At 41.2% G+C, this 17,575-nt stretch overlaps 1 protein-coding gene across 4 annotated transcripts in view; it reads right to left on the reverse strand.

Moving 5' to 3' along the window:
• Positions 1–1,964: 1,964 nt before the first annotated feature.
• Positions 1,965–17,575, reverse strand: part of FZR1 (fizzy and cell division cycle 20 related 1) — a 59,549-nt gene continuing 43,938 nt past the window's right edge. For 3 of the 4 annotated variants that reach the window (XM_075862765.1, XM_075862775.1, XM_075862747.1), the window contains 8 exons: positions 16,955–17,020; positions 15,388–15,490; positions 14,001–14,185; positions 13,663–13,896; positions 5,476–5,580; positions 4,560–4,652; positions 3,365–3,413; positions 1,965–3,004 (listed from right to left, as the gene is read on the reverse strand). In XM_075862765.1, the coding sequence (XP_075718880.1) occupies positions 3,003–3,004; positions 3,365–3,413; positions 4,560–4,652; positions 5,476–5,580; positions 13,663–13,896; positions 14,001–14,185; positions 15,388–15,490; positions 16,955–17,020 (837 nt within the window). In that variant the 3' untranslated portion in view covers positions 1,965–3,002. The remainder of the gene's footprint in view (positions 3,005–3,364; positions 3,414–4,559; positions 4,653–5,475; positions 5,581–13,662; positions 13,897–14,000; positions 14,186–15,387; positions 15,491–16,954; positions 17,021–17,575) is intronic. The other variant, XM_075862757.1, reaches the window with a different exon arrangement.

Below are 17,575 nucleotides of genomic sequence, written 5' to 3' on the forward strand. Positions count from 1 at the left end.
TTTACGGCGCACGCGCCAAAATGAATAACTAATGTATAACTTTCACTCCAACGGGCTTGATTGATAACAGAAGCCCCAGATAGCAAAAACAGGGCTGGAGTGGTCTAGAACTCGGTCAATAGTTAGGGTACATTCACATAGATTGTAAGCTCTTGCGAGCAGGGTCCTCACTCCCCAGGTTTGAATTGTAAATGAACTTTGTCACTATGTAATGTCTGATATTGTTTGTTTCGTGTCCCCTCTAAATTGTAAAGTGCTGCATAATATGTTGGCGCTATATAAATAAAGATTATTATTATTAAACCTAGAACTGTTTTATGGAATACTGGGATGGTAGATGGATTGTGTTTTAGTTTAAAGACTATGTACACCTTTGAAATAGACGACATTTTTTATTTTATTTTTTAATAAAAAATCAGTTTGATTGGCACAACTTTCAATAGACTAAAAAAATGTTACTTTGAGATACAGCTGCTTTGTATTCTGTATACAGCACCGCGAGGTCAAGTGGCAGCTGGTCCTGCGTGTCAGACACGAAGGATCCACCTATAATCGATCCGATTTAAGTTATGAACTTCGGCACGCAGACATTGAACCCATCAGGTCCACGGGACTTAACTGATTCAGTGTAAAACTAAACATACAGCTGTTCTGTATAGAGAAAACAAAACAGCTGTATCTCCAAAAGTAAAAGGAATTTTTTTATTAAAAGCTATTTACAAAGTTACACTAATCACACCAACTACTCTATTTAAAGGAAAAAAATAAATAAAAATGCCCTCAAAAAGATTTCCATAGCCTTTAAGGTTGTTTTTGTTAACTTCAGCATTAAGAACAAATTGGTTGTTATCACTACCTTTTTATACCTTCCAATAAAATTTATTTGAAGCTGATAAAAGGAGCTTTGAAAATAAGCCTGTTAATATTTAATTCTGTTTAACATGGTTTAGGGTCGACCTTTAAAGCTGGCCATACACTTTAGATTGGTGCTAGCCGACCACTCGTTTGGCCAACTATACTCGTTTGGCCCCCTATACAAATCCATGATCGGTTTAGCCAAGCATGCATGTCTTCTCAATAGGGAGAAGAGAGTATGCCGTTGGAGGACACCTCTGGCAGTGGCTTATCGCTATACATGCAAAAGAATCAGGGATGTTTAAATCGAACAGCCCAATTCTACTCTCCCCTGACATCAGGGAAGGGGAGGGAGTGGGAACACCTAAATACACCTTAGGTGGTCAACTGGTTTGGCCAACATTCATCTAATGTGCATGTTTTGGCAAACCCATAGGCTATTCAGCTCTGATATCCGCATCTATCTTGAGGTTAGGCACCGCATCCAAGCGTGAAATCAGTGTAAAGGTGGTCAGGATTTCTGAAACAGGGTAGCGGTCTGTGCTAACCTTCTTTTCGAAATTCTTCACTTCTGAGTTACGGAAACAGCGTAGCACAGCTGTTCTGTACTACCAACCACCTTGCCACCGAGGGGTGGGGGGTGTGTGTGTGTGTGTGTGTGTGTGTGTGTGTGTGTGTGTAGGAAGTGGGCGTGCGTGTGTGGGCGTGCGTGTAGGGGAGGGTGTGTGTGTCCCAAAGCTTAGACTTGCATCTATCAGACATTGATAGCATATCCTACAGATATACCATAAATGTGTTTAAAGGAGTTAAGAATACCCTTTAAAGACGGAGTAAAAATTCCACTTATGTACATAAGATTTTTTTTTTTTTTGTCATTCACTGCAAATGAAAATTTCCTTTTGTTATATAGTTGAATAAATACCATTATAGATTATTGTTGTTCATTAGTAAAGGAAACATATGACACAGATGTAATAAAGTCTGTGTATCCCCAACTGCAGTATTACCTAATATAAATTTAGCCCTATGGTACTACAACATCTTAGATGGACCATTTGACTCACTTACAAAAATAAATTGTCAGTTACAAAAAAACACATCCTTCACAGTTCAACAAGTGGCATTTTTTTTTTTTCTTTAAAAACAAAGAAGAATTAAATTTACATGCCCCACTTCTGGGGAGAAAAAAAAATAATGGAGGACCCCAATTTTAGCATAACGGCATCAAACATGGTCTTACACCAACCCTTTTACTGTTAATATTATAACTCCAAAACTAAGTGCTTGCAGACTTTCTTCTTTCTCTAAAGTCCTCCGTCGTGCAAAACGATGCAAAAAATAAAAAATAAAAGATATAGCAGGGAAGAAGATCAGGCAATTTGTTAGACTGATCTAGAAAAGGATATTTTAAATTAACATTAAAAATACAGAACAACCATAAAAAAGAAACTGCACAAAACTAAACAGATATTTTTCTACAATGAGACTCATCTTTCATCCACACTTTCATAAAATAAGCCCCCCCCTTTTACACCCTCCCACCACACCTCAGACTGAGCACAGATATATTCACAAATAAAAAAGTTATGTGAAAAGTTGCAAGTAGAGTTGTAATGAGTAGGTACTATATATCTTATATCATATCCTTTGCATGCAAACAAGACAGTTTTGTATGGGGATTCTCTGTGCCTCTATAAAATAAAGCGTGGTCCCAAAAAAGTGTAAAATAGGCCTTCTGATGGTAACTTTCTAGCTGCTAGACAGTGCTGCAACCCATTCCTCGGGGGCGGGGTCAATCCCAAACAATAAGATATAGATAAGCATTTATATACACGCACTTAAATATATATCTATAGAACATGAATCAGTAGGGTTGCTTATACCCACTGCCCATTCTATGAAAAACACGCGGCTCCTCCTTCCACCAACGATGGAAAAACGAATGCGATAGAACAGTGTTATTTAATGCTTCCCATGCCTGTATAGGCTTCTGATGAAACCCTGAACTGTACACAGAACATTAGTCTCTTGGGTGGCTTGGAAAGCAATAAATTCCAGGCTCCGTGAAGAAAGAAGAAGGAAACGGTCAGCGAATGAAGGAGATTGTTTATCGTATCCTGGTGAAGAGATTGAGAACGGAGACCGATTCCTAGAAGAGAGAAGTAGAAATGAACTCCATGCAACGTTTTGACAACTTTCAACAGTATAATGTAAGACTGATAGAGTTTGCCTACTATAAAGCAGATTTGTTAACTATTTCGTGACCAAGGGTCATTGATGCCCCGGTGTCCAGGTCAAATTTTAAATTTCTGATATGCTCTTCTTTAAGCGATAATATCTTTGCAACCGCTTTGAATATCACAATATTTTTTACAAGTCATATGGAGGCTTCCATTTTCTAGATTAGTTAAATTAATTAAAAAAACTGTTTTTTTTTAATATAAGCAGACAAATCACAAAAAATGTGAAAAAAAAACGAAAACACTTTTTGGGTAATTGTAATACACACACAGTTGCAGCTCTGTAACAATTAGTCTTCTCTCTGTCCGCCTGGAACGCTGTGAGGGAAGAGTGAAGAGGGCTATAAGGCTACATTCACACGACGCTTTAAAAAAAAAAAAAAAAAAAAAAAGGCCAGTTAACAGATCAACTGTTGGTTTTTCATGGTCGTTTTGCATCAGTGTGTCTCCGAATTTTCATCCATTCATCCGATCCGTCTGACCGTTTTTAACCGCCGTTTGTCATGTGTTTTTTCGTGACCGTTGAAAAAAACAAACATTTGAGGATGAATTTCATTTGTCAGGGTTTTTCATCCCAACCCACTGAAAACACCAGTGCCCATGTAGATCGTGCCACAGTGCCCATGTAGAATGTGCCCCACCGCCCTGTAGATAGCGCCACTGGGGCTCCCTCTAGGAGCGGAATCCACGGCCAAAGCCCCTGGACGTCACTGCCGGGGACTCCTGTCTTGGGAAATCCCTTGACGTCACTGTTCATATATGGTGATGGTGTAACCGAACCGCTACAAAGTCCTCATCCCTCCTAAAGCATTAGTTCACTCAAAATCTGCACCAAAACCTGTATGCAATACATGCCGATTTCAATGTACTGTAGACTTGGCAGCGGATTTCACAACACAGGGCATGCTATAGATTTGAAAATGTTGCAGAATGCAGAGAGTGCATGTCATGCACCAATTTAAAATCGATGGTGTGTACATGTAATGCATGATCTCACAGGGTCCTCCAAAATTTAGGTCGTCTTGACAAACTGGTACATTTACTAATGTGAAAACCGCTTAAATGTAAAATTTAAGAGTAACTACACTTTCAAACTTTTGGTATGTCAGAAACATATCAACAGTTTGGATGGGTGGGGTTCCGGGTGCAGAGACCCCCACTGTTGCTGAAACAAAGGTGCAGAAGCACTCAGGGAAGCGATTGTCATCTCTGGGTGTCATCAGTGCTCATTGTCATGCTGAAGACGGCCTACATAGAAAGTCTGAGAGCCGTCATCAGGATGAGGAGTGCTGATCCCAGCCCAGGTGCAAAGCGCTCAGCCGAGCACTTCAGCACCTACGTGCCCTGACCCATCCAAAATTTTGAGATGTCTCTATAATCAAGCTTTTGATATGTCAAAGTGCAGTCACTTTTTAAGCAATATTCATAACGAAAAAAAAAAAAAAAAAGTTAGATTTTCCTCACCTTTGTAGATCGTGTTTTACTAAAAACATTCCAAAATCTCAACGTTTCATCTCCAGCACCTGTGACAATTGCTTCACCATCGGGAGACATGGCCTATGAAAAAAAAAAAGTACAGAAAAATTGAAAAAATCTAATAAATCCAATAAATGAAGCACAACATACTATATAGACACCATACAAGGACACAAAAAAAACAAAAAAAAAAATGTACACAATCCATAAGTTGTCTCATCATGGAGAAAACAAACAAAACAAACAATGAAGCTAGCTTCTTAAACCCCCAGTGATCAGCTGTTATTGCCAGAAGGTGCGTCAAATAAATGTATAATACCAGGACAGGCTGGGTCCGCTGTTACTCAGCAGCTCTCTGCTCTGGCTCATAGGGAAGGGAAGGGGAGTATGCCACTGTACGGCATCCATCAAAGGCATCCGTTTAACCTGTAGGTCATGAGATTTTTAATAGCTTTGCACGCCGTATCCGTTAAACGGGTAAATGAGATGCCTAACTGTGGCTTGCGTCACCCCTAGATAATGGGATTTGTTTAACGGATGTCATTAAAGGTAACGATAGTTCACACCATATCCGTTTAATGGATCCCATAATAGTCACTTGGTGATGGATGCCAATATCGGTCATCCATCACTGTATACATTGGGAGTATTTTCCGGCGTATACATCAAAGAGAAACCTTAAACGCAGTGCGAAAGGGTCCTTAGGTGACCCACTTTCAATTGGGGCAATCTGAGTTAATAGAAGGGGTCCCCCTATTCGAGACCCCCATCAATTAGCCCCAATAATGAGTGGCTACAAAAAGCCTCTCACCCAGGATGTGGGACTACCTTTGAGCAGCTTATTTTTCAGGTTACCCTTGCAACAAAAAAGGAATTGTAAAAGGCAAAACCAAAAAGCACTTACAAGATAAAGAACTCTATAAGAGTGTCCGGTCAATTTTGCCACCTGTGTAAGAGATGGATACTTCCACACTAGGATCTGATTCTGAGAATAGCCATGTGTGCTCACCTGCATGCGAAAAAAGACAGCGTACGATTAAAGCATTTTATGGGCCACATTATCCACACAAAGCATGAACAAGCTATATACAGAACGCATCTAGGTATTTTATCACAACAACATATGACAAAAATACACATTTGGTCTGAACTTGTTATACAGTAAAACTTCCTTAAAGGGAAGGGGTCATGATTTTCTTTATATCTATCTATCTATATATATATATATATATATATAAAATATTGCTTTTCGTGTGATATTAACCCCTTAGTGACCAGCACATTTTAGGCCCTAATGACCAAGCTATTTTATTAGTTTTTCTATAGTCGCATTCAAAGAGCTATAACTTTTTTATTTTTTCGTCTACATAGCTGTATGAGGATTAGTTGTACTTTTTAATAGCACCATTTTAGGGTACATATAATTTCTTAATTAACTTTTATTAACTTTTTTTTGGGGGGGGGGGGGGGGATTATAAAAAACCCTGAAATTCCGCCATTGTTCTATGCGTTTTTAAATTGACGCCGTTCACTTTGCGGTGTAAATAACATGTTACCTTTATTCTATGGGTCGGTCTGATTACGGCGATACCACATATGTAGAGGTTTTTTATGTTTTACGACTTTTGCACAATAAAAACACTTTTGAACTAAAATTATTTGTTTTTGCATCGTCGCTTTCCAAGAGCCGTAACTTTTTTATTTTTCCATCAATGTAGTGATTTTTTGGCCTTGTTTTGTGCGGGACGAGACGTAGTTTTGATTGGTACTGTTTTGGGGTACATGAGACTTATTGATTAATTTTTATTATTACTTTTTTGCGGGGCAATGGAAAAAAATTGCAATTTCGCCATTGTTTTTTGCGGTTTTTTTTACGGTGTTCACCTTGCGGTTTAAATTACATATTAACTTTATTAATGGAGTCATTACGGTCGCGGCGATACCATATATGTGTACTTTTATTTATTTTTTACACTTTTACTAAATAAAACCACTTTTTATGGAAAAAAATTGTTTTTTTTTACTGTAATTTTTATTATTAATCTTTATTTCACATTTATTACTTATTTTATTAGTCCCACTAGGGGACTTTACTGTGCAATCTTCAGATCGCTGCTATAATGCTTTGGGTATACTTCGTATACCAGAGCATTATTGCCTGTCCGTGTAAATCTGACAGGCAATCTATTAGGACGTGCCTCCGGCGCGTCCTAACAGGCATATGTCCAGGGCAGACCTGGGGGCTTTTATCAAGCCCCCGGCTGCCATGACACCCCATCGGAGTCCCGCGATTGCATTTGCGGGCCGCCGATGGGTGTCAGAGGGAGCTCACTCCCTCTGTAAACTAGTTAAATGCCGCTGTCGCTATTGACGGCGGCATTTAACGGGTTAAACGGCCGCGATCAAATTAAACGTCGATCGCGGGCGTTGGAGCAGGAGCTCAGCTGTCTTCAGACAGCAGAGCCCCGGCTCCTGCCTGCACGGGGGACCCGTGCAGGACTTAGACTAGGCTCACGTGAAAAGGCGTCAGCCTAGCCTAAGACCCCTTAGTGACTAACGTGAAAAGGCGTATTGTTGGTCACTAAGGGGTTAAAATAAATTTAATTTATTTGTGTTCATGTGTTCTACTTATTTTTTTTTTTTTTCTTACTTTTACTTCTCTATGGGGGCTGCCATTTTTTTTTGTTCATCTCTGTATACGAACGGGAGCCGTTCCAGTCACTGCAGCGTACGCAGTCTGTGTGGGAACGGAGCATGCGCCGCTACCACACAGACCAAAACAAAGTTCGTTAGCAGAGCGAAATCCAGCGCCACTTTCATGTGGACCGGAAGCTGCTGCCGGACAGTCAGATGGCGGCTTCCAGCCATATGTTAAAGGAAGCGAAGGCGCAAGGAATAGTAGCGTAGGCGGCAGGAGCAGGTAAGTTATGTTTGTGTATGTGATGTGTGTATTATGTTTGTGTATGTTAGTGTTATACTGTCTGATTAGCACTGTATCTAATCCTCCTACACTGTGCAGTCGCTCAGAAAATGGCGGCACACATTGTAGGAGGTTTGAAGTTGAAGATTCAAATCCCTCCTTCTCCTGGCACTAGCCAGAATAAGGGAGGGGGGATTGTGTGAGGACACTAGAGCGAGAATGTCTACCCCAAATTTGCAGCATAAAGCAATGAGGTTGCTTTACCACATTGACCATGCTGCAATTTTGGGAACTGCTCCCTCTAATGGCCAGCACATGGAAATGTTATAAATTAGAATCTAGAATCATTAAAACAATGTGTAATCACTCAAATAATGATTGTTTAACTAAAAAAAAAAAAAATATTTCTAGCGACACATTCCCTTTAAGAAAAATATTTAAATGAGTTGTCCAGGTTGGGTGCGGTTTTTTATACGGATGACTTCTCCACGAAAAAAGGTCACGGGACAGGATATCAGTATATGATCAGTGGGCGTCCAACACCAGGACCCTGCACTAATCAGCTGTTCCAGAAGATGGCTCCGGTCACAGAGCAGCTATTCACTTCAATCAAAGCAGAGCTGCAGTACTGAAGCACAGCTGCTATACTCTGCCTTGAGCCATCTGCTTCCGGCACCAACTCCTGCATGTCTCCAGGCTCCGGAAGCGAACTGGGAAAGATGATAAATGCAGGGTCCAGGTGTCGGAGACCCACCGATCATATACTGATGACCTATCCTGTGGATAGGTCAGCAGTATAAGAAACAGCCTTCAAACTGGGCAACCTCTTTAAAGTGTAGCTAAACGTTTGACAAACTTCTGACATGTCAGTGAGAGCACTGAGACCTCCACCAATCTCTAGAACTAAGCAGCTGAAGCATTCGTGCGAGCGCTCAGCCGCTTCGTGTCTGTTCGGCTGTTTCCGGAAATAAATGTATCGGTGTACGGACTCAATAGAAAGTCTATGAGCCCGTACTCCGGCTTTTTCCAGAAAGCCAATGTATCGAACAGACACGAAAACGGCTGAGCGCTCACACGAGCGCTTCAGCAGCTTCGTTCTAGAGATTGGTGGGGGTCTCAGTGCTCGGACCCCCACCAATCCAAACTTCTGACATGTCACTATTACATGTTAGAAGTTTGTCAAACGTTTAGCTACACTTTAAGTCTCCTTTGAAGAAAAAAAAAAAAAAAGTATCTGTTTTTATACAATGGATGTCAGCTTTGGTCATTAACCCCTTCCCTCTTTAGCCACTTTTGACCTTCCTGACCGAGCCTCATTTTTCAAATCTGACATGTGTCACTTTATGTGGTAATAACTCCGGAATGCTTTCACCTATCCAAGCGATTCTGAGATTGTTTTCTTGTGACACATTGGACTTTAAGTTACTGGCAAAATTTGCTCGATATGTTCAGTATTTAATTGTGAAAAACACTAAAATTTAGCGAAAAATTGCAAAAATTAGCATTTTTCTCAATTTAAATGTATCTGCTTGTAAGACAGGCAGTTTTACCACACAAAATTGTTGCTAATTAACATCACCCATATGTCTACTTTAGATTGGCATCGTTTTTTGAACATCCTTTTATTTTTCTATGACCTCACAAGGCTTAGAACTTTCGCAGCAATTTCTCACATTTTCAAGAAAATTTCAAAAGGCCATTTTTACAGGGGCCACAGTTCAGTTGTGAAGTGGCTTTGAGGGCCTTATATATTAGAAACCCCCAAAAAGTCACCCCATTTTAAAAACTTCACCCCTCAAAGTATTCAAAACAGCATTTAGAAAATGTCTTAACCCTTTACACATGTCACAGGAATTAAAGCAATGTAGAGGTGAAATTTACAAATTTCATATTTTTTTGCAGAAATAAATTTTTAGTACAATTTTTTTTATAACACAGAAGGTTTTACCAGAGAAATGCAACTCAATATTTGTTGCCCAGTTTCTGCAGTTTTAGGAAATATCCCACATGTGGCCGTAGCGTGCTACTGGAATGAAGCACCGGCCTCAGAAGCAAAGGAGCACCTAGAGGATTTTGGGGCCTTATTTTTGTTAGAATATATTTTAGGCACCATGTCAGGGTTGAAGGGCTCTTGCAGTGCCAAAACAGTCAAAATCCCCCAAAAGTGACCCCATCTGGGAAACTACACACCTCAAGGAAATTATCTAGGGGTGTAGTGCGCATTTTGACCGCACAGGTTTTTTACAGAAATTATTGGAAGTAGGCCGTGAAAATTAAAATCAACATTTCTTCAAAGAAAATGTAGGTTTAGCGATTTTTTTTCTCATTTCCACAAGGACTAAAGGAGAAAAAGCACCGTAAAATTTGTAAAGCAATTTCTCCCGAGTAAAACAACACCCCACATGTGGTAATAAATGGTTGTTTGGAGACACGGCAGGGCTGAGAAGGGAAAGAGCGCTATTTGGCTTTTGGAGCTCAAGTTTAGCAGGAATGGTTTGCGGAGGCCATGTCACATTTACAAAGCCCCTGAGGGGACAAAACAGTGGAAACCCCCCACAAGTGACCCCATTTTGGAAACTACACCCATTGAGGAAATTATCTAGGGGTATAGTGAGCGATTTGACCCCACAGTTTTTTTGCAGAAATTATTGGAAGTAGGCCCTGAAAATAAAAATCTACATTTTTTCAAAGAAATGTAGGTTAGGCTTATTTTTTCTCATTTCCACAAGAACTGAAGGAGAAAAAGCACCACAAAATTTGTAAAGCAATTTCTCCCGAGTAAAACAATACCCCACATGTGGTAATAAACGGCTGTTTGGAGACACGGCTTGGCTTAGAAGGGAAAGATCGCTATTTGGCTTTTGGAGATCACATTGAGCAGGAATGGTTTGCGGCGGCCATGTCACATTTGCAAAGCCGCTGAGGGGAAAAAACAATGAAAACGCCCAAAAAGTGACACCATTTAGGAAACTACACCTCTTGAGGAATTCATCTAGGGGCGTAGTGAGCATTTTGACCCCACAGATGTTTCATAGAATTTATTAGAATTGGGCAGTGAAAATAAAAACAATCCTTTTTCTTCAATAAGACGTAGCTTTAGCGCAAATTTTTTTCATTTTCGCAACAAATAAAGGAAAAAAAAGAACCCAACATTTGTAAAGCAATTTCTACCGAGTACGGCAATACCCCATATGTGGTCATAAACTGCTGTTTGGGCACACGGCAGGGCTCAGAAGGGAAGGACCGCCATTTGGAGTGCAGATGTTGCTGGATTGGTTTCTGGGCGCCTGTGGGCCCAAAACAGTGGAAACCCCCCAGAAGTGACCCAATTTTGGACACTACACCCCTCAATGCATTTACCTAGGGGTGTAGTGAGCATGTTAACCCTGCAGGTGTTTTGTAGAAATTAGTGTGAACTCGATGTTGCAGAGTGAAAATGGGATTTTTTCCACAGATATGTGGACAATATGTGGTGCCCGGCTTGTGCCACCATAACAAGACAGCTCTCTAATTATTATGCTGGGTTTCCTGGTTTTAGAAACACCCTACATGTGGCCCTAATCTCTTGCCTGGACAGTCGACCAGGCTCAGGAGTGAAAGCGTACCATGTAAAATTGAGGCCTAATTTGGCGATTTACAAAGTATTGGTTCACAACTGCAGAGGCTCAGATGTGAAATAATAAAAATAAACCCCTGGGAAGTGACCCCATTATGGAAACTGCACCCCTCAAGGCATTTATTAAGGGGTGTAGTGAGCATTTTCACCCCACAGGTCTTTTCCATAAATGAATGCACTGTGGATGGTGCAAATTAAAAATTTATATTTTTCCCTAGATATGCCATTCAGGGGCAAATATGTCGTGCCCAGCTTATGCCACTGGAGACACACACCCCAAAAATTGCTAAAAGGGTTCTCCCGGGTATGACGGTGCCATATATGTGGAAGGAAACTGCTGTTTGGGCACGCTGTAGGGTTCAGATGGGAGGAAATGCTATTTGGCTTTTGGAGCGTGGATTTTGCTTGGTAGTAGTTTTGTTTGGAGTCTTACTGGTGTTTCCGTTTATAATGTAGGGCACATGTAAGCCGGGCGGAGTATATAAGGGGCATAGTCAGGTGGTATAATAATGGGGTAAAAAAAAAACAATAAAATAATCCATAGATGTGTGTTACGCTGTGAAGCAATCCTTTCTGCACAGGCCGGTGTCGCACTGATATATGGCGTCCTTTCTTATCCCCCTTTTGGTCCACACTCCGCGCCTTTGTAGTTTGGGGAATTTTGCTAGGAAGTGTTGTCCTGGTATAATACGGGCACCGTCGCTTCCAGCGGATATGTTTGGGCTCTCCCTTTCCTGGTTCCCTAATTTTAGGTCCTTGATAAATCGCCTCTTCAAACAGAAGAAATGTTCCCCTCGGGCACAACTGCATATTTTTTTATTTCCTGACTTATTGGAGCCATAACTTATTTTATTTTTCATAGACGTAGCGGTATGAGGGCTGGTTTGTTGCGGGACGAGCTGTAGTTATTATTGGTACCATTTTGGGGTACATGCAACTTTTTGATCACCTTTTATCCCATTTTTTGGGATGCCAGGTAAACAAAAAAACGCAATTCTGGCCCAGCTTTTTTCGGGTTTTTTTTATACAGCGTTCACCACGCATTATAAACTACATGTTCACTTTATTCTGCGGGTCAGTACGATTCCGGCGATACCTAATTTATAGCACTTTTTTATGTTTTACAACTTTTTGCACAATAAAATTACTTTTGTAAAAAGAATGTATTTTTTCTGTTGCCAAGTTGTGAGAACCATAACGTCTTAATTTTTTTGTCGACGGAGGTGTATGAGGGCTTGTTTTTTGCGGGACGAGCTATAGTTTATATAGGAACCATTTTTGGATACGTGCGACTTTTTGATCACTTTTTATTCTAATATTTGTAGGGCAGTGACCAAAAAACAGAAACTCTGGTAACGTTTTTTACGTTTTTTTTTTACGCTGTTCACCGCGTGCAATAAATAATATAATATTTTGATACCTCCGGTCGTTACGGTCGTGGCGATACCAAATACATATGGTTTATTATTATTTTTCAATAATAAAGGACTTGATAAGAGTAAAAGGGGGATTGTGTTTTATTTGATTGCTTGAAACTTTTATTGTTTTCAAACTTTTATTTTTTGCACTTTTTTTTACACTTTTTCTCAAGTCCCACTAGGGGACTTGAAGGTTCAACGGTCAGATTTATTTTTTTTCTAATACATACCTATGTAGTGCAATGTATTAGATCTGTCAGTCATTCACTGACAGCAAGCCGATTAGGCTTCGCCTCCCGGCGGGGCCTAAATCGGCTTCTGTAATGGCAGAGCAGGAGACCATTGTGTCTCCTGTTGCCATAACAGCAATCGCCAGTCCCGATTGCCTGTCAGGGCTGGCGATCTGCTAGTAACCGCTACGATGCAGCAATCGCTTTCGATTGCTGCATCGAAGGGGTTAATGGCAGGGATCGGAGCTAGCTCCGGTTCCTGCCGTTACAGGTGGATGTCAGCTGTACAGTACAGCTGACTTCCACCGCTGATGACGCCGGATCAGCTCCTGATCCGGCGCCATCTTGCCGGCAGCTACGGAAGCCGATCAGGCTCCGCCGCCGGGCGGATCTTGACCGGCTTCGGTGCTAGGCAGACCGGGAGGCCAGTATTAGGCCTCCGGTTGCCATTGCAGCCACCGGAACCCCGGCAATTTCATTACTGGGGTTCCGATGAGCTGCAAACACCTTAAGTGCAGCGATCGCGTTTGAGCGCTGCACTTAAGGGGTTAATGGCGGGGATCGAAACTAATTTCGGTCCCCGCCGTTACAGCCGGATGTCAGCTGTAAGATACAGCTGAGATCCGGTGATGATGGCACCGGCTCAGCTTCTGAGCCGGTCCCAAACATTCGGCGTACATGTACGGCAAGATGCGGGAAGTCAATGCTTTCCATGACGTACATGTACGGCAAATGTCAGGAAGGGGTTAACACTGCTGTTACATGCAAAAAAAAAACAAAAGCTAAATAGTATAGCTGTTCTGATCCCTATATGCAGTTTCATATTGTCCACTGCAGGTGAACGTCGCCTATACACATACAAATATATAGTGAATTGTCCCTTAGGGGTAACATACTATGCCCTTACCAGTTCATTAGCATGCTTTGACCAGGCCAGATTGCAGACCTGTGAACCAGTGTCTATACACTGAAGTGGTTGACCAGTGAGTGTGTTCCAGAATCTGATACAACGATCAGCTGTGCCCCCTCCTGAAGCAAGCAGGCCATGTTGGTGAGGTGACCAAGCAATTGCCTTCACTGCCGCTAGGTGCTCTGTATATTGCTGGACAGGCGTCAAGCTTGAGTGATTCCATACCAGGAGCTGAAAGAAACAGAATACATTTTACAATTTGACATGGAATTCGGCAAAAAATTCTCACAGTATTGACATTTACCCAAATTTTTATATTTTTTTTATAAAAATACCTTGTTGTCATTCCCTCCTGATGCAAGCAGTTGATGGTCAGTGGACCACTTGAGGCCACAAACTTCTTGCCTGTGCCCTTGTAGCCTCCTTTCAGACTGTACAGGTGGAGTTCGGATATCTCTCTGTAGGATCATGCGATCCCTACTTCCCGAGGACAGCTGATCAGCATTCCAAGCCAAAGCACCTATAACGGGTAGAAATAATAACACTGTTAAAAGGAAAGCTGGTATAAATAAATCTATGATCATACTAAAAAGCCGTGCGCATGAGCCCTAAGGCTCTGTTCACACTTGTTATTTTTCTTTTGTCAGATTTGCGTTTGCATGTTGCATAGATCGCAATTTTATTCAGTAAAAATGGACGTAAACCTGACAAACGCAAGTAAATCAAATCTGTTCAGTCAGGATGCGCTGCAAAACAAATCTGGCGCATCCATCATGAATCCTGTATAAGGGGAAGCTTTGATCCTATTGTGAACAGAGCCTTAGATGTGTTAAAGTGGATACAAGGCTTTAACAAATTATTGCCATTATGAGGAATTATTTTTAACCCCTTTACAACGAAGGATGGATGCAGAAGCTAGTTCCCGCATAAGGACGGATATATCCGTCCTCTGATCGCGCGGGTACTGCCACTTTAGCGGCAGGAGCACGGCTGTTATAACTGCGATTTTTCTTTTTTTTTCTCATTCCCCCCCCATAAAAATAAATTAAAAAAGTTATTCAATAAATCCCATGTACCCCAAAATAGCACTAATGAAAACTACACCTTGCACGCAAAACTCAAGCCCACATACGGCTAAATTGACGGAAAAATTAAAAAAGTTACGGCTCCTGGAATTTTTATTGTGCAAACGTAGGAAACCGTTATATAATTGGTATCCTCTTAATCGAGCCGACCAATAGAATAAAAGGCAACATGTTATTTACGCTGCATAGCAAACGGCGTCAATTTAGAACGTGAAAATCAATGCTGGATAATGCTAAAATAAAAGTTAATAGGAAAGTTAAAATTGATATATTATAAGCATCCAAAAATGGTGCAATTAAAGCATACAACTCGTCCGCAAAAAACAAGCCCTTATATGGCTATGTCGACGGGATAAAAACCAAAAGTTACGACTCTTGGAATGCGACCGTGAGAAAACAAAAAATAATCCTTGGTCATTAACGCGCAAAACGGCCTAGTCATTAAGGGGTTACAGTCACTGCAGCATCAACATGGAGGAACGGCTTCATCTGTTACACTTTTTTTTCTCCTTTTAACACAAGGAAACTTTTTTTTTATTAACACTTAACGGAGAAAAGTAGCTATGGAATATGCAGAAAAAATAAAGAAACACTTGACCAGTACACAATACAGCCATGACATTAAAACTAGTCTTACCAACTCTGGCTGTATGCCCCTCTAGAGTGGAGAGCTTCTTCCCAGCAGACGCATCCCAAATCTGTACAAAACCTTTATGAGTCCCTACAGCAACCAGATTTCCCTGCAAACAAAATAACATGAATATAGAATTTATCTAAACAGAATGAGACATAAAAAAGAATAACGATCAATGATTTTGTCAGCAAAATAAAATGTTCGCTGGAAGTATATTATTAGCATCCATTAAAGGGGTTCTTCAGGACTAGAACAGTGATGGGCTATTCTTAGGATAGGCCAGCACTTATTGGTAAGCAGGGGTCATACCTCGGGAACCCCCGCCAATCAACACAATGTGCGGTCACGTGCGCAAGTGAATAGGGGGGGAGGCAGCTGCAGAGATCTGGTGCTCACCAATGCTGTGGCCCCCTTCAATGTGTTGATTGATGTAGGTAACGGAGTCCGGACCCACAACAATCAAACATTGGTGGCTTATCCCAAGGATAGGCAATTCAATGTAATAGTCCTGGTGAATCCTTTAAAGCATTTTACTAATTAAATTCATTAGCGGTAGGAGCACCATTTATTCGATACGGAGCTCTAAATCCCCCGTTCCCTCCGTATTAAAAGCGATTTGATAAAATCTGAACAACTAACCTATTCCACTTCAAGGGTTTGTCCCATCTTTACAAACCCCTAACGGCAGCATCCCCAGCTGCTTTATAAAGGTTGTGCCAGAACAAAAAATTACCTATCCTTGGGATAGGTGACAATTTCCTGATTGCTGGTACCTTCACCAATCGTGAGAACAGGGGTCCCAAACCCCGTTTCTCTTCACTGCTTGACCGCAGTGAAGACATTAAATGGAGCGCGGTCCAGCATGCGCGCTACTGCTCTATTCATAGTCTATGGGAATGACGTAAAAAGCAGTGCTCAGCTGTTTACGTCATTCTCAGACTATAAATGAAGCGGCGGGCGCATGCTCGTCTGCCGCTCAATTCAAGTTCCTCCTCACTGCGAGGAAGGGGGGGGGGGGCAGGGAGGAAAATCTAAAGGTTCAGGACTCCCCTCTCTCACGAGCGGTGGGGCCCCCAGTGATCAGTAAATTGTCACCTATCCCGTGGATAGGAGATAATTGTGGATTCCCAGAATACCCCTTTAACCCCCAAAGATCAGCTATCATCTATCCCCGGGGAATATGAAGGCGGTCATACATATCCAGATAAAATGTTTGACACGAAGCTTACCATTGAGTACATTAGTAAAATACTTAAAGCATATTGTATTTAATCTAATAATACTTGGCTTAGTTGGAGACACTTTGTAGCACTCCATTGTTTACATGCTTAAAGTTTCTATGGATAGTTGTTAAGTTAACATGTCATTTTTACAGGTTTTTTTTTTCCCCCAGGCATTTGGAAAGTGGGGAGGAAAAAACAAAAACCCCAAAAACAGCTGCAGGGGCAAGGGGTTAAATAACTGTAAAATAGGGCATCTATATACAGAACATGTACGAAACAATTAGTTTCCAGCTTTGTAAAAATACACAATCACAAGACCCATAACCATGAATCTTAACCTTACTCACTCTTTCAGACCAACCTACTGACGTCACAGAATCCCCTTCCACTGATAAATCACAGAGTCTTGTTACCTGAAAATAAAATATGATGTTTACCAAGTTATAATCTAATGCCGATTTAAATACCAAATGCAACATGATTTTTATATTTGTTAGTGGTTATCTGGAGTTAAAGAGATTATGTGGGGACCGAAAAGTATTAGCAGTGTCGTCACGGCAGTATGCGAGTACACTCGCTAATATACATTCTAGTCCCCCGTCGCGCTGATTAAGATTAACAGATTTTTATAGCGCTGGCGAGGGACCGGAAGTCTAGTGGCACAGCCTTTTTGAATGACTATACGGCTCTGTCATGTGATCGGCCCCGCTGTACTATATGTATAAACAGTAGCACAGTGATAACACAGTACAACGGGCCGGTCAAATGACGGAGAGACGTGTCGTCAAGAAGGAAGACTGTGCCACTAGATATCCGGTCGCCTACAAGCGCTATAAAAATCTCAATCAGTGCGACAGGGGAATGCAATGTATATAGTGAATACACTGCGAATACTTTAGTCCCCACATAACCCCTTTAAAGAAAGTGCACTACGCTACGGGTTGGAATCTTCATTGATTTTCAAACCC

Source organism: Rhinoderma darwinii, chromosome 1 (genome assembly GCF_050947455.1).
Source record: "Rhinoderma darwinii isolate aRhiDar2 chromosome 1, aRhiDar2.hap1, whole genome shotgun sequence".
Classification (NCBI taxonomy): domain Eukaryota; kingdom Metazoa; phylum Chordata; class Amphibia; order Anura; family Rhinodermatidae; genus Rhinoderma; species Rhinoderma darwinii.